Source organism: Caretta caretta, chromosome 1 (assembly GCF_965140235.1).
Source record: "Caretta caretta isolate rCarCar2 chromosome 1, rCarCar1.hap1, whole genome shotgun sequence".
NCBI classification, from domain to species: Eukaryota; Metazoa; Chordata; order Testudines; family Cheloniidae; genus Caretta; species Caretta caretta.
Window position 1 is genome coordinate 348,713,716 of NC_134206.1, and position 25,517 is coordinate 348,739,232.

General features: G+C 48.3%; 1 protein-coding gene across 5 annotated transcripts; it reads right to left on the bottom strand.

The window, feature by feature from the left end:
- Positions 1–2,806: 2,806 nt before the first annotated feature.
- Positions 2,807–25,047, bottom strand: ANKRD16 (ankyrin repeat domain 16). 5 transcript variants are annotated; one of them, XM_048836764.2, is made up of 8 exons: positions 24,904–25,047; positions 23,142–23,496; positions 17,655–17,875; positions 12,794–12,836; positions 11,428–11,536; positions 8,797–8,958; positions 5,141–5,219; positions 2,807–3,004 (listed from the first exon to the last, which is right to left on the bottom strand). In XM_048836764.2, exons 2-8 carry the CDS (start codon positions 23,477–23,479, stop codon positions 2,844–2,846), a joined length of 1,113 nt encoding a protein of 370 aa, XP_048692721.2. In that variant the 5' UTR covers positions 23,480–23,496; positions 24,904–25,047; the 3' UTR covers positions 2,807–2,843. The 5 variants fall into 5 exon arrangements, with proteins under 5 accessions (XP_048692721.2, XP_074980675.1, XP_074980673.1 ...); XM_075124574.1 differs by lacking the exon at positions 24,904–25,047 and adding an exon at positions 24,094–24,500 and having other exon boundaries at positions 23,142–23,493; XM_075124572.1 differs by lacking the exon at positions 24,904–25,047 and adding an exon at positions 24,094–24,499.
- Positions 25,048–25,517: the final 470 nt, after the last annotated feature.

Here is a 25,517-nt window from a genome sequence, read left to right on the forward strand (position 1 = left end):
GCTCTGTGTGCTGCCCCAGCTCCGCACAGATTGTTAACACAGCAGACCCCGAGAGATCCCCCAAAAACCACAGACTCTAGTAAGGTACGAAGGAACCCGAGCCAGGTTTATTGTCAAACGAAACACAGGAATAGTTCCTTATAGACTCTACAGAGCATACTACGAATTTGTGCTCCCTGGCAATGGATACAGCTCAGTCAGTTGCGGGACATTCCACTGCCCCCTAGGCTGGACAAAGATGTGTGCTCCCGGACCTACTTTTATACAGTTGCAGGATAGATTACTCATCATAGTTCAAACGAATCTATCCATCATGTTGTCCTTTTGACCCTGTCTTTAAGATGCACCTGCCTGTTCCTTGTTATCTCTGTGGAGTTTTCTGACGCCTTCTTGGCACAAGTTCCTCTCATTAGCACTTATGTGTGTACGTGCTTCTAACAACCTTTTCTTGCCAACTTCTGTGAGTGGGACCTGCCTCTGGCTCACAGCCCAGCTTCACTTAACACTGCCTGGAAGTACTTTGGTTCAGGCTTTAGGCCTCAGACCAGGCCTCTGATACAAGGGTTTATGTTTCAGGGCCTCTTACTACACAAATCACTCTAGTATTCAAATACAGGGGTGATAGAAATATTGTTATTCTTATGTACTAGTAAAGGACAGCAGACCTGTGCTTAACATGCCCTGATTAACATGTCCTGAACCTCACTTGCTAAGTAGGGGGTAGGGATGCCAAAACTTAGCAAAGAGGAGATTGGGGGGGTGGTAGATATTTATACATGCTGTTGTGGACTCTACCCAAGGAAGCCTAGATACCATTTGACCTGTTCCACTCCAGCATTTAATGACAGAGCTGATTAGGCTCAATTAAGAGTCCTTGTTGGTAATTCCTATATGAGTTTAGGAGCTTAGCGTTAGCTCATGTGGAAACAGTGAAAGGTTACATAGAAACTGCACTGACAGTGAGGTTCCCCACTACCTGGGTCTTTGTTAACTGTGAGGTACCTCAGAGGGACAGGGGAGTGGTGTGTTGAGTGTTGGACTTTCACGCTGCAAGGTGAGAAGCTGAGGCAAAGGACAGTGCCCAATGCTCTGTGGGGGTGGGTGTTTGCCTATGGTTGTGCTGTTTTGCCAAATTAACACTGGGGTCCTTTTTCCCTTGTAATAAAAGTTTTAGTTTGTTGCACAAAGACTCAGTGCTTCTTAGGGGTGCCCAAGGGTGGTGTTTGGTTTTCCCAGATTACTGGGTGGGGCTCTATTTTCTATTTTCCAGTTCTATTTTCTGTTAAGAGAATCCCTTAGACATTGAAATCGGCCCCTGTTGGCACCAACTCCACCTGGCAGAAGGGTTACACATGAAACTGGGATGTGCATTTACAACCCCCTCCCCATGAAATTGAACAGCATCTGCTGTGATGCTTCCAATCTAATTCCAGAATGAGCGTGTTTTACTGTCTTTAAAAACAAAAAATATAAAACAAACAGTGACTGTAGCTCTAGCATTTATGACTATCCCAAACTGTCAGACGCTTACAAGCAGAGTGTTAAGCATACAGCTTATTTCCTGAATACTTCAAAGAGGAAGATTTTTTAATGATGGTGAGAAGTGTCAGATTGACTCCAAGGGTTGTGGTGGATTCTCCATTCCTGACAATTTTTAAATCGGGATTGGATGTTTTTCTAAAACATTTGCTCTAGGAATTATTTTGCAAATGTTGTAGAACCTGTGTTATACAGGAGGTCAGATCAGATGATCACAGTGGTCCCTCTGGCCTTGGAATCGATGAATGCATGTCTTGGATAATACATTTCTCTCTTTGGGCCTGATGCAGAGGCCAGTGGAAGTCTTCAATGTTTCTGTTGACTTCAGTGGGTTTCGGCTCAGGTCCCTGCTCCACAGAAAGCATATCGTATGGGCAGAGGCTGTGCAAGCTTCCCCATGCTACCCACCAATATTCTTCAACCCTGAGCTAGATGGTTGAGGGGGAATCACTTCTTAGGGGAAAGGGTAATTGGTTCTCTGTCACCCTTGGCCTCTCTGTAACAGCTGCCAATTATGGCAGTGGTTTTGTGCTGTCCCACCAGAAATTGGCCTCATCCCACCAGCTCATTTCATACAGGCCATCGAACAGCCATCCAATTGTAGCACTATTATTATTAAACATTTATATTACAGTGATGACCAAAGGCCCCAATTAAGGCTTGAACTGCCCTGCACTTGATGCAGTACAGACACAGATAAAGAGATACGTAGGACTTGTCTACACTTAAAACACTGCAGTGGGGCCGCTGTAGCGCTTCCCTGAAGCTGCTACCAACACCAAAGGCACAGGTTCTTCTGTCAGTGCAGGTACTCCACCTCCCCGAGAGACAGTAGCTAGGTCAGTGGGAGCGCTGTCTACACCAGGGGTTAGGTCAGTTTAACGGCTTTGCTCAGGGATGCGGATTTTTCGACAGTTATCCTGACCTAATTTCCTAGTCTAGACCAGGCCTAAGTGTGTGCGAACCAACCCAGCAACCAAATAGCTGGTGCGGGAACTGGTAGAGATCCTAGGATGATGGGGCACTAGACAAGCGTCTGTAAGTCCCATCCTATGGAGTGTATTAACCCCATTATACCCTTGGGTCAAAATCTATGTAATAGGAGACATTCCTATGTAGCTTTATTCCTAATATATTTCCAATGAGCAATTTTACTCAGTCCTTACTCAGCACAACTTCCATTGTCTTAAATAGGAGTTTGCTGAGTCAGGCCCTCAGGATTTGGGCCTTTGTTAATAGTTCTATCAGGCACAACACAAAACAGTGATGCTGAAAACAAACTTTTATTCTCTCCTCTGTCAGTTTCATGCACTAACATTTATTCCCTTGAAAAGCTGTAGGACGTCCGGTTTCTTGGCAAGCTGCTGTGCAAATGTTCCAGTGTCGTCCAGAGAGTCCTGCAATCCAGCCTGCAGGAGAAGCCACACACAGGCTGCGTGCTGGCCTGCACAGGCCATGTGCAGGGCTGTAAGGAGACAGGACATTGAAATGGAAATGAAATCCGCAAACAGGGATTTGTATTTCATATGCAACGCAAATGTCAGACTCCTAGCAAAGGGAATTAATCCAGGAAAAACTGGCCACGGATGAGTAATGACTTTAATTCTTTTTTCAATTATCACATGCAATCAGTGCCCTGCATTCTGCAGTCCTGGGCCTTGAAACTGCACTGCTGTGTCCATTATGGATGCAGACAACAGGAGTGGGAAATTAAATAAGAATGTTTCGGTTTGTTTTGCGCAGCAAGGAGCTGCCACGTTCAAATAAAGCACTAGCCGCCTAATCCTGTACAATATCACTAGCAAGAATGACAATCCAAGATCCTTCAATCAATGGGTGCCACTTTCACAGGAGACTGGCCCCAGCAACCTACAGAATCTGGCCCTGAGAGTCTTGGTAAGGAAAGAAAAGATCTGTACTGTGTGTGTGGCTAAGCTGTGTAACGGCTGATTCCATCCACAGAATCCATGGAACACACAGGATCAGCTCTGGTGTACATTGATGGGTAGATGCTCCATTGATTTCAGTGGAGTTATGCAGAGGTAGGATCAGTTGCAGATCTGGCACACGGTCCCTAACCATACAATGTACCATGTGCAGGGACATCCCTGGGGGGTGGGGGGTGGAGGCCCGGGACAAATCAGCCTGCATGGCCCCCCTTTAACATTTGTTATACAGGTGAAATCTGGTGTGGGGAGGAAACACCAGTGTAGGGGAGTGGGGGACGATGGAGAGTCACAGGATGGCACCTGAGCTGGGGTGAGGGGGCCCCCTGTGCTGGGGGTCCCGGAGAAGGGAGGGGTCCGGGGTGGAAGGGCAATGGATGGGGTCAGCCTGGCGCTGGCGTGTTCTGGCGGCGCTGGGAAGCTGGCGGCCGGTGCAACAGCGGCTGAGCAAGAAAAATAAATACAACACACACTTCCTGCTGGTGAGTGTGGACCCAACCCCTGCTGCCAGCACCAGGCCCCCCGTTAACCCCCCCCGGCCGGCCTGGCCCCCCAGGCACCCCAATACACCCCCCGCGGGCCAGCCTAGTGCCCCCCACACAACACACACACACTGAAGTGCGGGGCCCCCCAAAGTGCAGGGCCCAGAGCAGTCACCCCGATTCGCCATACTCAAGGGACGGCTCTGACCATGTGTCAGTCATGCAGAGTAGCAAGGCTGCAGCATGTTGACCAGGCTGTAAGTGGGTTCTAGCATGGCTGTTGTACTGGTAGGAAGTCCTGTCTGCACTTTGTCCTGATAGCTAGGTTAGCCAGTCCACCTGCCTTCTTTCTTGGTCTAATCCTGCTAGGCGCCAAGGGCCTTCTGCAGACCGCCGAGAGCCTTCCACTTGCTCTCAAATCAACTGGGAGCTGAGGATGTTTAGCATCTTGCAAGAGACACTCAGCACCTCAGCTCAGCTCTCTGTACAGCAGGATACCCCAAAGTACATGACAGACACCCACAATCCCCTATCACTAGCACGAACAGCTGAGGCAGTGTGGGATAGAGGGCCAGACTAAGCCAGAACACAGTAGGGCGTCAAGGAGTGAATAAGCAAGAGTGGCTGACTCAAGGTCATGGAGGAAAAAATGCAGCTGTACAGGTGACCTGAACCACTTGCACTGTAACCGGGGCAGGTGAGTGTAACAGAGCCTGAACACACCTGATCTATATGTAGACTGGGAGAGAGAGCGTCTGTGGGAGAGAGAAAGAGACTGACTGATTGACTGGCTGATGAGGGAACTGTTCATGATGATTCTGAAAACAAGTATTTAGACCAACCTGATCACGCTGGAGAAGCCATGAGTTGCCAGTTTTGGCTGCGTTGAGAACCATTTCATTTTTAGAAACAATAATCCGAAGGGTGACTCATTTATTTTTGTGCACAGATGACATTGCCAATTCAATGCAATTACTATGGTGACAAGCTCTGCATCCAAATTCCACTTTCTATTCATTTACAAGTCATACACCTGGCACTGGCTGAAGATTAGGCACTGAACACACTGTGCTGTGATCTTTCTGGGGCAGGGATCCTGTCTTCTTACCTGTTTTTAAAGTGCCCTCTGCAGCACTGATGCTCTAGAAACAACAACCAACCAAAGGGCCTTACCAGATCGACTTTTCCCATCTTTAGCATGCAGATCAGCGCCGAGGGACAAGAGCATTTGGACGGTACTTGTATGCCCTTCCTGCAGTTTTAAGCACAAACACATATGCTGCATGATTGTTAAGCAGAACCAGCCCTTTAAATCTTTCATTTGTGAGCCTAATATAACCTACAGGAGTGGGAATAGAAAAATTCCTCTGTAAAGCAATGTTTATAAGAGCTGTCTATATGGCCAATGAGCAGCACCATAAGCAAACTGGCAAACCTTCGGAGAGCTATAGATACAGGTGCAGATTCTTGTGTCCAGTCAAGGAGCAGAGAGGTGGGGGCTGCGGCTCCCTGATCCTGGGGCCAACCAGGGTCTGCCTCAGCCCCTGGCATATCTTAGTGCTGTACTTGGCTGCCAATATCCCCAAGGGGCTACTCCAGCAGCTGGAGATCACCAAAGCACACCTGTGTTCCTGCCACATCGCCTCTTCCCCAGGAACATCTCCCGCACAGAGACAGAGCTACTAGGACAGGTCTATGCCGCTCAGCAATTCTCCCTATGCAGAGGGAATTCTCCACTAGCAGATAAACTATATTCACTGTCCCTTTGTGCTGCCACAGCCGTGCCGAGACACCAGAGCAGGGCTGAGACTCTGGCCATTGACCAGCACTTGTGAGTGACATTTGTGATGGCCTCGCATGCCTATTAGAGCTCTTTTGGCGTAACAGCGGTAAGCAGAATTGCAGGGGTTCCCCTATGATTTAATTGCTTCTGTAAATCAAGATTATTGTCCTTAAAACCTGTAGAGCAGGCTCCTGCCGTAATCCACACTAAATTGCACAGCCATGTTTAGAAAGTGAGAGAGAGAGTGTAGGACCCAATCCGGTCAGGTGCTGAGCGCTCTCAGCTCCCACTTGGGAATGCTCATCACCTTACTGTGAGTACCAGTGAAAGATCCCTTTTCAAATGCTGGAGACTGAAATCCTCAGCCTATCCACTGAACAGATATAGTATGGGCAGTTTGTCCCACACACCCTGCTAGTTAACCTGAACTCTGAGTGGGAATCACCTCTAGGGGTGAAAGGATTATTTTTGATCCTTACCCGCTCAGCTGAAACTGCCAACAGAGAAGCCCATTATTGCTAACTGTGGTGGTGGGTTTTTTGATGTGGATCCCTGTCTCCTGTATCAAGGGTCCCACCAATTCACTTATTGGCCACCCCAGTCAGGTATGTAACAACAGAAAGCATGCAGGCCAGCCCAGGGGTCTAGTAGAACCAAGTTGTTGCTGCCACACAAGGAATTTAGAATTAGCATATCCCTTCTTCACTAAGCCAGCAGAGGAAAAACACGCTGCCCCGTATGGGAAGGGAATGGCGCTCTCCGGCCATCCTTTCTGCTCCATTCTGGGAATGCACCACTCTGAGCAGAGGGATGGTATGTCACTAAGATGCACAGCCTCTGAAACAGAGACAGGCCCAGGCTACAAAGTTCAGATACGCAGCTGAATCAGGATCCAAGCTTGAGAGAGTTCAGCTTGGACCATGCTTTGCTTTTACAGCAATGCTGAATCCTGCAAGATCCTCCTGCAAAATACACCAGAATCCTGGAGCCTCTGAATGCCACGAGTCCTGTTATTCAGTAGAGTTCAACTGGCATGACAAGTGGAATTCAAAGGCCCCAGGACTCAAAGTCTGTGTCTGCTCTGAGGATTTTAAAGAATTTTCCCACTGTTGCTTTATCACCAGTACAGCTCCACCCAGGCTAGCAAAGGCAGGAGAGCTCATGTAGAATGACCCCTAGTGACAAGGCCTAAAGACGCTTCTTGTTAGCATGTTAGTTAGTCCATTTAAGGCAGTGGCCCCCCAACCTTTCTGTTGCTATAGCATATATATGTTTCCAGAAGAGTGTGGCGGGCACCGGCTGACCAGCCGCCGAAATGCCACCGAGAAGCCGTGTCATCGAGAAGCGTCGCCACCGAAATGCCGCCGAGAAGCTGCAGCATTTCAGCGGCGATGCTTCTTGGCGTTGCCGCTTCTGGGTGGCATTTCGGTGGCTGGTTGTCCAGCGGAAGCGCTCCCTTGTCAGTAGGCAGGCGCACATAAATGCCATGGTGCCCACGGGCACCACGTTGGGGACCACTGATTAAAGGTGTCAGCTGATCTTGCCTTTCCCCTCCAACCATCACTATGATCAAATGTCTAAGGCCATGTCTACACTACGGGGTCTACAGCAGCACAGCCCCATAGCACAGACAGCCTACAGTGAGAGAAGGGGCTTTTCCATCACTGCAGGAACACTACAGCCCTGAGCAATGGCAGCTAGCTATACGGTAGCATTCTTCCATCAGCCTAGCTGTGTTTACACTGGGGCACAGGGAGGCATTGCTACGGTGCTCAGGTCTATGGAGCTTTCATACGCCTTAGTGCCATAGCTATGTCAACCTACATTTGAACTATAGACCAGACCTGAATCCAATTGCTTTTATCCTCTGCTGGCCAGTCAGCCCTAGAATCCTCGATTTACTGTTAACAATACAAATACTGGCAGCTGATGATTTGTTAAAAGGATTAGGCTTCATTAGGAAACTGTGTTTTCTCCCATACTGGAAATCTGGTCTGATTACTACAGAAGTCTAGGATTGCCACTAGTGGGTGTGTGTTTTAGATGAGAGACCTTTGTCTTATTAATAGCTTCCAACTGAGCTGGATTTGCTATCTATTTGCATTAGCCCTGAGGGCACTGGCATTTTCCAAAGGATTTCTATAATATTTGTAGAATCTTAGAAGAACCCAGAGATTGCCTCAGTGACATGGACTAATGATCCATCGAGTCCTGGATCTTCTCCCTGGCTGTAGCCAATTTTGGATGCTTCAGAGGAAAATTTAACCCTCCCATTTCCCCTAAATAATGCATCTGATTTGGCTGTTTCTTCCTCACCTGCGCTAATTAGGCTTTGTTCTGCAGCATGAATGTGGATAGCCCTTATTTTTACCTCCCCTCCCCTTTACTGTAAAAGCTGCATATTCCTCTGTTCACAGCACCCAGTACACTACTGCACGCACACACCGACAGCAATAAAAATCGTGAGCTAGCAGATGGCTCAGCTACAACAGCCTTAGCAGCAAATTGAGTTGAAAGCATAATTTGATTTTAATGTATTTATAAATGCACAAAAACCTCAAAACAAATTAGGCTGCACAGTGCAAGTGACACTGATTCTCAGAGAGGAACAAAAAACCCTGAAACATTTTTGCAAATCAAACGGTGTAGTTATTTGCCATGGCAGAGCTGGGATCTTTTCCAAAGCACATTTACAGTCACACACCCTCCCCCCAAGCTATAAAATGCACCCCTGGCAACCAAGAGGACTTTCAACCAGTGCAGCCGAGGTAGCAGCTGAGGTAGGCCAGCTGGGGCTCCTCCAGCCACAGGGGGCAGGAGGAAAGAAAGGGAGGGCGCTCCGGCAGGCAGACTCAGGTAGAAGGGGTGGGCTCCCCAAAGGGGGGGTTCACCCGCTGCCCATGGCAGAAGTTGTACCATTCTGCAAGGTGCTAACTGAGCCAGTCTTCAGATGGCACTCAGGGCAAAGACTATGCTGACATATCCCATCATCTCTCTTATGGCATGTCAGCTGCATTGCACAGGGAGCAATCAAAAGGAGGCAAACCTTGGCTGCATAATGTAGCGCCGTGAGTTGGATTGACGTTGCTCTCTCATTGACATCGGCACCGAGATCAGAGACAAGGAACCGGATGGCTTCGTCCTGGGCCGTGACTGCTGCCTGGTGCAAAGGCCGAGCACCTACAGCATCTGCAGCGGTATAACAGACCTAGCGGGTGGGAAATAAGGACCCATGAACAGCTGTGCCAAATTGCCACGAATGATCGCCAACTTGTATACCCACAATGGGTCCGGCCATTGCCATGACAATGACAATAATGAAAACACATGATATTTTACTCATCCATCAAAAAAATTACTCACCCTACTCCAGCAGGATTATGTAATGCTGGGATAAAACCTGTGTGTGTGTACATTTGCATCAGCTCATTTACCAAGCTTTGGAAATGATTAGCAAAGGCTTCTGGGCCCAGTTCTCCTTTCCTTTCCACTGGTGTAAATCAGGAGAAACTTTATTGACATTAGTGAAGCTACACCTTTATAAAACCATTGTCTTTCCAAATGCATGCAACACAGTAGTCTAGTTACAACAAGGTCATCATTTCACAGTATGCTAGATATTAACATCTAGCAAATCAAAGGAATCTGGTCCCAACATGTAAAGGGACGCTATCAGGTCAAATGTGGATTTGCAAATGTGTTTGTACAGCCCCAATTCTCATGAGGGCCTTCAGGCACTATCATAATGTGTGTTATACTTAATCATAATCATACAGTTCCGTTATTTCTTTTAATTAAATTTCAGTTGAAAGAGTTTAAGACAAGCAAACATTCCCCTTTTAAGTGTTGCCGGGTCTCACAATTTTATAGCAAGTCTTGTGCCTATTTTAATATTTTTCTTAAAACCCCAGCTTCTGGAGTCATGTGAACAGCTTTCATTTAAAACACAAGTATGTTTTTAGCTTTGATGGCTAGCATAGAAAATTTTGAAGACCAGAAGGCAAATAAAAAGAATGCAAAATGCATTAATACTGTCATGGACCAGGATGTGTGTGGTTAGGCCTAGTGTTGCGAGCAGTGGCGGTCAAGAACCAGAAGTCAGAGTCAAGGACTAGAGCAGGGCTGGCAGAGGAGCGATCACAGCTTGCAGGCATACGTGCTGAGCAGCACTGGCCGAACGATGCTGCTGGGCTTAAGAGCACATCTGTTGGTTCCTCCAGCCAATTGGGCTGTCTGGCTAATCAAGTGATTCTGCTGCAAGCCACCTGTGCTTCGACTGAAAGTCCTCTGTTGCTCACTAGGGAGGCTGAGTCAGCTGGTCCCAGGCTCAGCCACAAACCCTAATTTCTGACAATTTTTTAAAAAAAAATCTGATGATTCTTAAGCCAATTTCCTGATTTTGAGGGGCTGATGCTTGATTTTTGAAAACCTGAAGTTGGCAGTACTGCCTGTTTAGCATTTGCCATCCAAACATTGCAGCACCAAGCTAGCGCATGAGGACCAGAAATGAAACTGTCTAGGAAATGAACCATCTCTTCCCATTGTCCATGCGGTGAGAAATGCAAATGTAAACCAACTTCACAAACAGTGAGAAATAAATTAGATTTTTTTAATACTTTGAGGGTTTCATAGTCTAAGTTGACAACAGTACATAAGTAATGAAGTGTTTGTTATTTTGAATATACAACTGGATCTAACAACAGCCCTTTGAGCCTTTTAGAAGGAAATCAGAGGTCACTAGGAAAAAATACTGGGAGCTACATCTGTTATAGGCAGAGAAAGTTCACTTCCAACACAACCACAGCAGGAAATCTACTGGTCCTTGTAAATCTACTGCCAGAAGAAACTCTGCAAGTATGGTTTAAGCATAGGCTAGAGAGCCAGGAATGCCCGGGTTTTAATCTCAGCTTTGACACCAGCTCCTTCTGTAGCTGTGGGCAAGTAAGTCACTTTACCCACCCTGTGCCTCAGTTTCTCCATCTGTAAAATGGGGATGAGACTTGCATCCCTATGTCACAGGAGTGTTAGTGATGATCTGTTACCTAGCTAGTATTTATACAAATCATTATGGGGCAGGTGGATAGCTCAGTGGTTTGAGCATTAGCCTGCTAAACCCAGGGTTGTGAGTTCAATCCTTGAACAGGCCATTTAGGGATCTGGGGCCAAAAACTGGGGATTGGCCCTGCTTTGAGCAGGGGGTTGGACTAGATGACCTCCTGAGGTCCCTTCCAACCCTGATATTCTATGATTCCGAAGAGGTAAAGCTCTAAGGCCCAGATTCACAAAGGTACTTAGGCACCTAGCTTCCATTGAAATCACTGGTCTTTAGGTGCTTACATTCCTTGGGGAATCTGGGCCTAAGTATTGATCATTAGGGTCAGACTGTGAAGGCCTTCTTGCTGCTCATGAGTAGCCCCCTGAGCCAATGATAACTTGGTAACAGCTCATCAGTGGGAGTCATGGGCACACATTCTGGTCTTTAGTGGAATCACCACCATCAGCCACACCACTCACTTTTTACTCAGTCCTTCCATTAGCTTCAGGGGGAGTTTGCCTGAGTAAAGTCCTCCAGATATGGCCCCATTCAAGTACAAGAGCTAATATCGTTCTCTTTGGAGGGTGGCGTTTTGTAACCGGAACCTGTAGAAAAGGCAGCGTGGGTCTCTTGACACCATACCTTATGCTTTTCTAGAAGTAGCTGGGCTATGTCAATGTGCCCGTTCTGTATCGCGTCCATAAAGGGAGTCACTCCGCATTTGTCCCTGCTGTCAGGTTCATATGGGCACCTTGGAAAGATCATAGAACACATGCTTGAAACTGGTGCACTCAGGGCTGCTTTGTGTTGTTGGAGCAGGTCATAGTAGCTGGACTGTCTCATTGTATTTGTCCAGAAGGCTTTAGACATGTACGTGAGGCATTCCAGCTAAAATGATCACATGCCCCTCTCTCTTTGTCCTGTGTTGTATCGTATTGGGTGTTGGCATGTGCCTTTAGAGTGACCCTGATCTCTTTGGGGCAGAGAGCTGTGATTTGCTTGGCTCAATTCCTGCAGGGTGAATTTCTCCCCCATGCATAAGAGGGGCAGAAGGTCTATACGCCACTTACATCACACTTACAGTCTCCGAATAGAACTTGTGTGGGAGATAAGTGGCGCACAGGCCCTGGGCTGGCACAGCAATTAATTGCATCCTTATTGTACAGTGTACAAACACGGCACTACATACATTATTATTATTGTGAGCCAAATCCCAAGGACGGGACTCAGGCAGAAATCTCATTAGAACGAATGGGAATTCAACCTGAGTAAAGACTGAGTCAAAACTGAGAATCTGGCTCAGTGACAACACAGTGGATCAAATCCACCCCATGCCAATTGTAAACCAGAGTTTAGTGGGGCTGGGAGGGGTGTGAAGTCTGATACTGGGGAGGGTGTGGATGGAGATGGCTAGAGCTTCCCTTCTTCCAAGTGCAGCTTCAACACTGGTTAGGAAGGAAGTGTGGCCAGAATGATTCAATGCAGTTTCCCAGAAGACTCTCCAATGCCAGGACTCTGGAGCCTCAGGCAGAAAATACAGCTAGAAAGCAAGAAAGAAGGTGGTGCCCTCATCTCAGGGTGAACCCCTGTATCGTGGCACAGTGGGTCTCCCTGGTGCAGGCAAATGCAGTAGCTGGGCTCAGTCAAGCCCAGAGGAATTACAGCAGGGATAAACTAGGCCCAGATGGTTCTCTCCTTGTTGTAAGGACCCAGGCTGGTTATGTAATTCTATGTCACAGTGAATTCTGAGGCAATCCAGGGAGTAAATACATCTGAAATCACCATAATCAGCTGTGAAAAGTGAGAGGAAATTGATAGGTTCTCAGGGCTCACAATTGTGCAGCTGGGATTTCTCAATGGCATCAATGTTCTCGGTGTCTGTTTAGTCAAGCAGGCCATGTGCTGTAAATGAAAGGGGGGAATGGGCTGGGAGGAGGGAAGGGAGAAAGAGTGGGTGTGTGTGGGTGGTTAAATTTCACAAAAAAATTGGGTCAGGAAGCCTACTTACCGCTCAAGAAGTGCTTTCACTACGTCAAAACAGCCGTGCATTGCTGCGAGAGAGAGGAAGTGGATGGTAATTTATGTTTTCATGTTTCCTGCCACCTACAAAGGAAAAATAAGTGGGTCTGTCCCCCTTTGGGCTTATTTGTGATGTATAAAGAAGCCCTGAAAGATTTTTAATTGAAACCTTTTACTGCTTGTTATTTTTACACTAGACTTATCAGGAATATCCAACCGTCTCTATGTCCTCCAAGGACTCTCCACACAAAACAGGAGAGAGAAGTGAAGTGGAAGCTCTGTTTGCCCTGAACTGAAGAGAGAGAGAGAGAGGGAGAGCGCGCGAGTGTACAGAACAAAGAGGTTTAAACAGTCTGAAAAATATTCCCTTCCACTCTCAGTTGCTCAGGTTTTGCTTCCTTGATAATTCAGCTGGACATGTTTGGCGCACAGCACAGTACAACACACTGACCATTGGGAGCTGAGAACAGAGATGCTAAGAACATGCACTTAGCACATCTCCAGTCATCAAGTCTCCTGGGGGAAAATCCCAGGGTAAAAAGGATCTGAATTGCAAATGTAAAATCCTCTCTGGCCTTCTTAATCCATGATACTGCAGCAAAATGGAAAACGAACCCTATTTTTTTCCTTTGTAGGCCGCCTTCATATAATAAAACCAAACTCACAGCTGCTAATATCAGGTTATTTACTCATTTTAATTAAGGAGGACAACACAGTAAATGTTCTGGTCCCCACAGCCAACCACAGAACTGCAGCTGAAGAAGAGCTCTCAGCATATGTTGCACACAAGTGATAGTCTGAGCTTTAACAGCAGCATTGCCAACCTCAAGAGATCAAACAATCATGAGGCAGACCCCCCAAAATCACAAAATTGAAAAAATCATGAGATTTTTAGTCTGTCTTTTAACTTTGTAACTCCCCTCGATTCCTTTGCCACCATGTGTGTGACAATTTTGGGCTGAAAAGTCAACCTCTAACGCTCCCAAAAATGCATGCCTCTCCCTGGCTGCTCAGATGGAGACTTCTGCCTCATCCCTAGGACAGGGGAACTGTCATCCCATTTCCTATTACTGTCTTCTGTCCAGGTACAGCAACAGCACTTCCCTGCCTCCCGCTAGCCTGGGACTTCTCCACCTGAGACCCAGCAGCGTTACTTCCCTGACTTCCCCTCTCCCAGCCTCCAGCTGCCCTAGGACTCTATCTCTGCTGTAGGGCCATATGTGAAGGCAAGGCTCAGTGGCAGGGCACATCTGTGTCCTTAGCCCCAAGGCCCCTTCACAGAGCTCTGCCCCCGTGCCCAGCCCTGAAAATCATGAGATCGGTGGACTTTCTCATGTCACTGCAACAGTTTCTCCTGCAGGCACCAAAATCCTGTGACATGATCAGTTTGTGAGAGGTGGCAACGCTGCCTTCCCCTGGCTGCTAGAACAGGACTCTCCATCTCCATCATCATCCCCAAGCTGGGGAGCTGCCACTAAATCCCCTCCACCTCCTGCCCCATCACTGTTCTCTCCACCCCCCTCAGCCTCCCTCCTGCCCCCCATACTCCTTTGCTCCTCCCACTCCTCTGCACTCCCTGCAGCCTTCCTCCTGCCCCTCACCACTTCTCTGCAACTCCCTTCTCAGCCTTCCCCTGCATCCCATTCATCTGCAACCCCTAAATCTGCCCCCTGCTACCCATCGTTCTCCTCGCCCACCCTTCACAGTGTCTCTGCTGCGCCTCACAGTCCCTGTGTTCTATCCAGCCCTCTGGGCCGTTCTGCCTGTGGACACGGCTTCTCTCTCATTGCAAACAATGGGAGGTGGCAGCCATCTTTATTAAGGGTAGCCTCGTTCCACAGGCAGATAGACTGTAGGGAAATAGTGGCCGTCTTGCTGGCTTCAAAGCTCAGCCCCACTGACAATTATAGGAGATGGCGGCCATTTTGAATAATTCACGAGTTGGCGCCTTTTGCCGTGTTTTCACCCCTAAAATCACTAGGGTCATGATAAAATTGTGGAAGTTGGCAACACTGTAATAGCAACAGTCGAACAATGTAGCTGGTGTGTTGTGGTCATGGTTTATAGCACTGATCAGTCACAATGAGTTCCCCGTCTTTTGTTGTACCCACCCATTGTCTTGTCTTATACTCAGACTGCAAACTCTTTGGGGCAGTGACTATCTTTTTGTTACGTGTGTCTTGAGGGCCCAGCGTAATAGAGCCCTGATCGCTAATTTGGGTATCTAGGCATTACTCTTGTCCTTGCTGAGCAGGGTGGTGGAGGGGTAGGTAGGAGATGTCTTCCATTCACACCCACATCTCTCAGGGCGACAGCTGGGTGCCAAATGGGAATGCACCTCACACAAATGGGAGGGGGGCTTGGGGCAGCAGCAATCCCCCAGCCCCGGGGAGAGCTGGGCACCCCCATGTGTGAACCAGCATCTACAGGGCCCTGCTACTTTGGGGGGGGGGCAGGGGAGCACGGAGCCGCTCTCTCTGCCCCCCAATGTGAGCTGAGATCTAGAGGGGGCAGAGCATCCCATTTCCCATGCTGCCTCCAGCAGCGGGGAAGGGGCTGGAGGCTCACCCTTCCCCCAGCACTGCTGCTTCTAGGGGTAAAGGGAGGTCAGAGCAGTGCAGGGGAGTGTAGGGAGGAAAGGAGGAGGGGCCAGAGCTATACAATAGGGGATGTGGGGCCTTCAGCTCTACCCCCTCCCCAACTTCCCCACATCCACACACTCTGTTTCTGTCCTCCATTCAAAACAAGTCCCCACAGTGCTGAGACTGGGATGGGGAGCTGGGAACAAGCATGTTCGGTGCATGGAACAGGCACATAATGCAGAAACTGGCATGCAAAGCTGAGAACAGGTGTACTCTACATGGCACTACACACAGCACTAAGATTGTGGTTGGGAACTGAGAACAGGCAGGCTCAAAGCATGCCTCAAACACATTGCTGAGACTCGGGTAAGGAGCTATTGTAACAGGCTGAATTCATCTCCTATGGGGTGGTCTCATTCAGCTGACAACATCTCACTGAGATGAATGAGCCATTTCACACCTGAGTCTGTTATGTTGCAGAAGGACATGAGAGCTCATTCCCCATACACCAGGCCCAGATCTGCATTTCCATTCTCCTGCCCCGCTCTCCTGCCTGGACTTTTGACAGCCACACCATCTTCCCACCTCCCCATGCCCCCTCCAAGCTTACCAGGGGCATGGAGTGGCAAGGAGCAGAGTTATGGACACCCAGTGGTGCCTCATGGGCTTCAGGAATATTTAGTTCAGCTGCATTCAAATCTCTGAAAGCCAGGAAACCAAGAGTTAAAGTAAAGCAAATAAACTTCAGAAATCCGGGAAGTACAGAAGGTGGATGCCACCCCCGCAAAGCAACCTTAGCTCTCTCTGCCCTCTTTGAGTGATGATCCAGTACACCCAGAGTACACACCAGCATTCTGCAGAACACTCGGAGAACAGAGCACGTGAGCACTGTTGAACAAAGTCTAACACTTTCTCTGCGCTAAAGCAAAACTCAGGTTTAGATCAGGTGTCGCAAACTGGAGCTACCTACACTACACCTGGGCCTACACTCAAACATTGAGCCCACTCCCCACAAACCACTCTAGACTTGATAAATGTTACCATCCCTTCACCCTTGCCTTGAGGATTCCTTCTGATACATGGCCTTCACTCGCCCCTCACTAAGCCCCAGAGACCACCACACTGCTGACAGTCCCCACGGCAAGAATACCCCTGCACTGCTACGGACACAGACGACAGAGCTCAGCACTGAAATAAGCTATGCTTGATACCGGAAGGTACACATGGCCTTTTCTCACATTGCAGTCACAGCTCTGCTGAGCTGTTCTAACTGGTCCCTCTACCATTCTGTACGCTTACACCCCACACAGTGAATGGAGCTCCAGCACTTACACATTAAATGCTGGAATTCAAATCTATGGAACACAACACAACAATGGCACATTCTCCTAATCCTTCCTCGTATCTACTTATTCTAGACTCATACATTTTAAGGCCAGAGGGACTATTAACTAGTCTTATCTCCTATATAACATAGGTCAGAGAATTCCATACAGTTACTGGTTGTTGCACCTAATACCTTGTGTTTGATTCTAGCAGCTTCCAGAAAGGCTTGACTTGAAGACTCCAAGAGATGGAGAATCCACCATTTCCCTTCGCTGTTTGTTAAGTTTTGCACCATCCTCACTGACCCATTCCCAAGGGATATTGCCAGCTCCAGAGGGGCAGAATTAAGGTTTTGTTGTGGGGGTGACGTGAATCTTAAATGTTCATTTTTTGATTTTCAGAGGTTTGGGCGTAGCTGAACTCAACGTTCTGGAAGGGCACAAGACACAGACAGGCAACCTTAACTCTGCGTTAGTAAAATTTTGGGGCATTTAGTTAATCAATCCTGAAAGTACTCATGTGAGGCCTGGTAAGTATTATCCCCACTCACAGATTGTTAAACTGAGGCACCAAGCTGTTAAGGGACAGTGAGTGAGGGAATGAGGATCTGATCACTAGCCCCCACTCCCTACCATGCACATGATTAATGTTATTAGAATATAAGGTACAATTTGCACAGGTGTAAAAGGACTATATAACATGCAAGGCAGTGGAGAATCAGGCCTGCATGCTAATCCAGGTATGCTCCCAGTCTAGTAACAGCTCCAACATCCAGCACTGATTATTCATACCCCTAGAAGGAATACATTATCACCCTTCACACAGGCACAGATCAAAACTTGCCGTTTTATCAACTGCAAGTGATAAAAATTATAGCCTTATGCTCTTCTAATCCCTGAATGACACAAACTCTTCTGAGGCCATTAGAAGTAGGGTCCATACCTGCCGTGTGCAGAGGAGTTCTCTTTATTTTGCTTTCTGTATTCCAGCTGCTCGGAGATACAGTAAGCAAGTACCGGATGATTTGTGGATCACCCTCTCGACTTGCTATATGGAAGCAATTCCAGCCATCTTTGTTCTTTAACAATGGGTTTGCTCCATGCTCAATGAGATCTTTAATCACCTCCACGTTCTTCCTGGTGCAAGCCATCATGAGAGGAGTCCTTGAAAAGAGAAGGGAGAATAAAAACACAATGCATCCTCATTATACCACCAACTGCTCCACAGCCAGCCCATTAAGATCCAGACTCCATTGCTGTAACAACTGAGTTTGAAGCAAGATTTAAGGTTGGTTGTGGCCAAAGAGGGTTCTAGCACAGTGTGTGGGTGCAGGTCACTTGCCAGGATTATCTGGGTATACCTCATTTAATCATTTCCCTGGCATTTGCAGGGACCTCCAGCAGGTCCCTCCTGTTCTCTGCCTATGGCACGAAACAGTCTAGTCTCTTGTGGGCTGCAATATTTTGGTTGTTGGGTTTAGTTTGAGGATGCTGGATGGTGTTGGTGGCCTGTGACATACAGAGGTCAGACTGGCTGATCTAGTGTTTCCTTCTGGCCTGTGATTCTATGACAGTTTGGCCAGCCAGTGTGGACTAGGACTATGGACCTAGTGAATGCGGTGTTATCATCTTAACCTCTTGCAGCCGGCCTAACGACAGGATAGATGATCTACTAAAGCCACTACAATCTAGGGGAGATCTCCTTTAGTTCAAGTGATCAAGGTGCTTTTGAAATCAAAGTCCAGGATTCTATCCCCAATGCTACATGTGGATGGTCTGGCTGATCATCAGCATGCCTGGACAGGTGCAGCATATGAACTCATGACAGATTCTAGAGCACCATTTTCTCACAGTTAGTTTGTTCACTGAGCACCCTGTCTGGCTGTGCCACTTGGGCCCAAGTGAGTTTCAACCAGTTGAAACATTGCTACAGCAGAATAACTGGAGAAAGAGCCAAAGGGCTGACACTGGAAAATCTTCTCATCACAAGGAACCAATCAATTTTATGGGCACACTGGCATACCAACACGCTCTTGTTTTCCACTAAAATAAGAGAGAAAACAAAGGCAGTTTGAGATTTTCTGTTGTAGCTGCAGCTGGTCAGATCAGTACTTTTTACCCCCTACTGTCCCATTCCCTTCATCAGCATCGATAGGTGTGACTGTAGATAACAAATCACAAATTGGACAAACCCCTCTTCCAAGGCAATATGCACTAGCCTCACAGTGAGATACTCATGCGGGGCAATCAGCACAAGTGTGATTCTTCATACATTTTTTTTTTAACATTAAAGACTGTCCTCACTACATTGTGGTGTGAAAACTTGATAAGACTGTGGATTGCACTGGCATCTTCCTAAGGCCTTGAGGACCACCCCCAATTGGTCTATATAATAAAAGTAATGACTACCTGTACTTAATATAGTGACCCCTCCCTCTGAGAATCTCAGTGTCTCTCATAAGCATTAACAACCACACTTATGTCCAGCAGAGAAGTAAAGAATTCTCATTCTCATTTTACAGTGATACAGTGTGACTTGCTGAAGCCCATAGCAAGTCAGTGGCAGAATCAAGAACAGAACCCACATAGCTTGACACCCAGTCTGACATCCTAACCGCAAGACCCTCCTTTTATATGTAGGTAAAATAAGTGCATACAAGTGTAATAATATTTGATTTGATGGTATTGCCCCCTTTTTAATTTAACTGCAATAAACTACATTTGATCAGCTGAGGCTTCACCCCAGTGCCACAGTCCACATTTGAGTATCAGGACACTGATTTGGGCACCACCTGACTCGCATCTGATTCTTGCAGTCACGTATGCACATGCTTAACTTTACACATGTGAGTAATCCCATTGACTTCAATGGCACTATTCACATGCAAGCGTGCCTAGTGATTACAGGGTCAGGACCTACATTTACAGTCTCCTAGTATTTCTTTCACCCTTGCAGTCAGGGCCAGATTAATCTTTTGTGGGCCCGGCACCAAACATATTTGTGGGCCCCCACGGAGGCAATGGAGCATGGCGCAGGGAGGTCAGTCCCCAAAGCAAGGCCAGCCAGGGGCAATGGGGCATGGCATGGCAGCAGCGGCCCCACTCCGCCCAGCCCGTGCGAGGGCACTGTTTACAAACCGGCAGTTGCCAGATGCACAGTGGCCCACCTGGTCCTGTGCTGCCAGCATGCCCCTTCCCCTCAGGGGGCAGGCCCATGCTGCGCCACACAGCCCCCCCAACCAACACTCCCCAACTCCCTATGGCCAGAGCCCCCCTGGACCCACTATGCCCAGCACCCCTCCTGCCCGACCCCTCCACAAACGCACAGCGCCCTGCACAACACCACCCTGCCCAGCACCCCCCTGCCCACAACCACCCAGCACCCCCTGTAGAACCCCCGTTCCCTAGTGCCCCAACACACATATCTTCCCTGCCCCCTCACAGCCCAGCACCCCCCCAGACCCCTAAGAGACCCGCTCCCCCACGCCCTGTCTCCCGGCCTCACCGGCCCTGCTGGGAGGCGACTGTCTGCCAGGCTGAGCTGGCAGCGCAGCCAGGGCTGGTCCCGGGGCAGCGAATCGCTCTAGCCCCTTGCGAGTGAAGCGATCAGCTGAGCCAGGGCCTGGAGAGGTCCAGCCAAACCCACACTCCCCTCCACTGTCGTCCCCCCGCACCGGCTGAGACCAGGCTTCTGCACCAGTCCTAGGCGGCTCAGCTCTGGGGAGACAGGCAGGGCCCCAAAGGTAGTGGGAAGCAGAGACTGCCCGGAGCCAGAGATGCACTGGAGGCCAGCCAGGGGGCAGAGAGAAGCAGGGGAGTGGGGACAGGGATGGAGAGGAGCCCTCGGCCGGCCAGCGGGCAGGCTGAGGGGAGCAAGTGGTGGGCGGCGGAGCCAGCGGGGTCTCGGGGCGCAGTGCAAGCAGAGCAGGCCCGGGCCCCTTCTAAGCATGGGCCTGGCCACAATGGTGCCATGGGCACCATTGTAAACCCGGCAGCGCTTGCAGTGGGTACTTTCTGAGCATTCTCGTGTACTCCAAGCAGATCAGAAGAGACTGTCCCTGTCCCCAAGTAGTTTACAACCTAAACTAATCCTCTGCTGCACGAACATGTCTCTAGACAAACAGCAGCAACAAAGGTGCCAAGCCTACCAGCCAGCACCACATTCAACGCAATGAGGTGTTAAATTCAGTCTAGCTGGCCCATAGAAACACTAACATAATGAAGAATTGACAAGTCTCAACAATACTCCACTAAATCCTCTCCCTTTTATTCCCAGGATGGGATTATAGCCTACTTATTCTTGGGAGATTTCTTCGATTCAATCTAGGGCAGAGACACCCCCGAGGTTGTCTCTCTCCCTTCGCCCTTAGAATGTTTCTCTTTCGTTTTACAATCTCACCTCCTCTTTGATGCCATGAGGGAGCGACACATAGTGTCTTTTTTTTTAACAGCTGCTACAAGCAGTCTGGTATCTCGGAGGGCATGCTGCATAGTCATATACGGTCTGTGCCTTAGTCCTGACAAGACCATTGCATTACCCAGCGCCTTCCACGGAAGGTTGGTTACTGCAGATTGCATGCAATTTGCAGCAGAAAACTGCCACTTGGCTGGCTGGGCTGCTGCCACACAGTCACCCTTAACTGCTCCTTCCCTGGCTTGATTTTGTCAGCCTACATGCCAGTTTAAGGGACGATAACGGGACATCGGCTTGATTGAAGTACGTAACTTTTGACTAAATACAGGCCAAGAATGGGTGCATAATAAATCATAATGTATTACAAAAGGGTGGGAGGGAAACAAATCCCTTAAAGTAAACTCTAGAAAGTTCTCCACTGATTTCCATACCCCATGCTGCATGTGGTGTCCAGTGATAGGTAAAGAACCACACAAGTTAGAGATGGAAAAGACATCACCTGCTCCATCTTCCTGGCAGTACTGTATTGTTCCTCACGATACAAACTGAAGAACTTGGTCTAGCCTTGTTTTCAATGTCCCAAACAAAGAGGCCTCCACCATTTTCACAGCATAAAGAGTCTAAGCTCTTTTCTCAGGTTGTATCTACACTACAGAGCCTATGCTGGCATTGCCCCTGTTGCAGACGCAATGTACCCCGACCAAACCAGGAAATCTCCTGGTGTACGAACAGCCCCTCCCCAAATAACATTAACAATGCTGACAGAAGCACTCTTCTTTCGGCATAGCTGCGTCTACACTGACTGTTTGGTTTGCATAGCTATGTCACTAGGGGTGTGGTTTTTCCACACCCATGACCAACACAGCTACCCAGTATAAGTTTTAAGTGTAGACCAGGCCTCAGGTTTTAAACTGGGGCATGGGGTGAGTGGATGTATATTTCTATTTAAATCTTTTCCCTGTTGCCAAATTTTGTCATGCGTTGCATGAATAGTATCTGTGTGCCCAGAGAGTTTAGTAATTGGGTAAATAAGTAAAGTGAATACTAGATCTCACTTTCAGGAAGTTTTCCCATACTACTTCTTACATTTATCTTTTTACCGCACTAACCTGATATTAGTAATGATTTAACAATTCAACTGCTAGCATAGACGGGACAAAACTCTTTGACATTGACAGAAAGCACAATGTATTCTCAAGTAGGCAGAGATTTAATCTTCTCTTTGCTAAACTATGCATAGTATATGTAAGGCCACAGATTCGTATGCATCAATCCCAATGCAACTGGATTCCAGGGCCAGAAGCTGGGCAAACAAGTATGTATTGTTGCTTTTGGAATTTGTAGGAATGAAAGGTGCCATGGGAATATAAAGGTATCAACATATCTAGATTTGCTATGTGAGACAAGTATCTTCCCCTGCTCATGCTTATTATGTCAATGTCAGGAGTACTAAACAGACTAATGATTTGTAATGATAAGAATTAGGTCAGTGCCTCCTATTCATGCTCTAATTTCAACTTTAAATATTAACTGAGAATTCTTTGCTGCCTCACGTGATGGAAATCCTGTCCCACCACCACCTTGATGAATAATGCAGCTTCCTTCCCTTGCAGTAATACTTTACATTTATATAGCAATTTTAATCTGATAATATTATTATTTGTATTCCCATATCGTTATTTGTGTTATCAGGTCCCCACTGTGCTAGCCATTTTAAGTGCTTTCCAAATATCAGTTTATTAAGGCTTACTATACCACTCAGAAGAAGGTATTATTATCTGCCCATGAATTTCTCATTCACTCATCCTTTCATCTGGGCACCCTAGATTTTAAAGGTGGAAAAACAAGCCAAAAAAGGGTTAGCAATTTGACTGGGGTCAATCAGTGAGTCAGTGGGAGATCTGGATTAGATTATGATTCCTGGACCTATGCGCCAACTATTAGACAATGCTCCCCCACATCCCCCAAACACATAACACTAGCCAGATCCTACAGTGAAACAAGCCAGTGACTTACCAGTCTGCCTTTTTCAAGCAGTCTATCCTTGCACCTTTATCCAGCAGATACAACACACAATCCCTATGACCCATGGAAGCTGCTTCGTGGAGGGGCCTTTTGTAGTCATTATTAAACATCTCAATGTCCATTTCCAAGGCTTCAACTAAATGGGTCAGAACATTCAGGTGACCGTGCCTGGCTGCATAGTGCAGTAGAGTATCCCCAGATTTCCCATAGTGTTTCCGCCGCACTTCCTTGCTCATTTCCTCATCTCTCTGCAACTCCTCTTTGAAAAGGTCTAGCCTGCCTTCTTGAATCAGCCTGAGAAGTTGTTTCTGATTTTCTGCTTCAGCCATAGAGAAACATGTGGCTCCTAAGACATTAAAACAAACAACAACAAGCAAGTAAATTAGGGACAGGGAGATTACAAAATAAAATTAGTGATGAGATTTTAAAGGCTAATTGGAAAATCTATTATCATAAAAACAGTCTTAATATAAATCCAAAGCAAAGGTGTCTCCCACCAAATGAATCAAAGGTGGCAAGTCTGTGATATCTGACATCACTGTGTTAAAATGTCCACAGGAAAATATAGAGAGACGGTGTATGTTTGTGAGCAAGTGGAGGTTCCTAAGTGGGCAGGGAAACTTAAGTGGATAAGAAATTCTTACAATCAGTGTCATAAAAATAGCTTTTATAAATAAAAATGCTCCCCCCGCATACCTGAACTGAAGATGTAGTAAATAAGTCAGTAAATAAATCAGTTTTGGATCATATGCATAAAGACAGCAGTTATTATTTAATACCAGGCTTTTCAAGTCAGCCATAAAATTATCATCTTAACAAAGCTAAAAAAGCTGGTGGGATCAGCTACACAAAATGAAAAAGACCCAAGCCACTTGCATGTGTCACATTAAAATGGTTAAAGGCTCACACCAGGCACACCAGAGTCCACTGACGGCTTCTATACCTGCTGCTGCTGCTGCTGGGCTGTGCTGCACTGAACTCCTTCCCCTTACACGAGCTGTCTTCTTCTTGTGGACAAATAGTGTTTGCCCTGACACTTTATTTTAGGAACACTATGATCGCTGCTTTGTAACAGAGCTATGGGAAGAGACCTGCATCCCTACCGCAGGGCTGGATGATTTAAATCTGCCTTAGCAAATGGATCAGATTAGGCTAGTGGGTAGAGCTGCAACTGGTAGAGGGACCATATGTCCCATTTTGGCCAGCACAGTCCCTTTTTTTAAGCCCTGTCCTGGTCCTCCCGACTTTTTTTTTTCAAATGGAGGCATTTGTCTCCTCTTGTTCTTGCCAACTTGATCAGTTGGCAAGGGCAAAAGAGGACAAATCCAGTGCGGCGGGAAGTGCGGGGTGGGCGAGCAGAGATGCCAGCCCCCTGCCAGGAGAGGAGGCGGGGGGTGGGTGGATGCAGAGAGTTCCAGCATGTGGAGGAGGGGGCTGGCACGGTTTCAGCAACGGGCAACGGCCTCCTGAGGGGGGCCCTGCAGGGTTCCAGTGACAGACAACAACCGAGGGGGGGAGGCCGCAGGATTCCAGTGACCAGCCAGAGCATCGCATGGGGGTTGTGTAGGCCCCTGGGCAAGCAGCTCAGAGTGTCCCGTTTTCTCTTTGGGAAATATGGTCACCCTAGCGAGTGGGGACTTTGGAGACCTTAGTTCAAGTCCCTGCGTGGCTGGTAGCCAGACGGGTGATGTTGGGCAAGTCACTTTACTCATCTGTCCCTCGGTTTCCGCATCTGTAAAATGGGGATACCAACCTCTTCTGTAAAGTGCTGGGAGATCTGCTGATGGGAGGCGCGGGACAAGAGCGCGGTATTATTATTACCGGCTGGACTAGTCTGGCACCGGGCTTCCCCCGATGGCCACCGCTGGCCGCTTCCGCTGAAAGCCTACCGCTCCCCAGCAAGGTACGGCGCTGGCCGGGGAGAGGGGCCATCTCTTCCCGGCGCCCGCACCGTCAGCCCATGGCCCTGTACGGCCCCTTCTGACCAGGCTGCCCCCGCATGCGGGGCGGCCTCTGTCTGCGCGGGGCAGCCGGCCCCTCGAGAGGCGTTCGGGCCCTGGCACGCGGTGTGACCCGGGCCCCCCCAGCCTGAGGGGCGTTATTTACACAGACGTTTTGGGGCCACGATCGGCCCTCCTCCAGTCAGCCCCGCGGTGACGCAGAGCCCGGGGGGGGGGGGTGGGCCTTGCCACTGCGACGCTCCCCACTCCGCTGCAGGGTGACGTCACCCCAGCGCGAGGTCGCCATGACGTCAGCATGACATCACAACTCCGGGTGACGCCAGCGCGACGTCGCGATGACATCACGGCGTGTGACCTGCGGGCGGGGCACCCGCCGCCCTAGGGTTACTGCCCCCGCGAAGGGTTG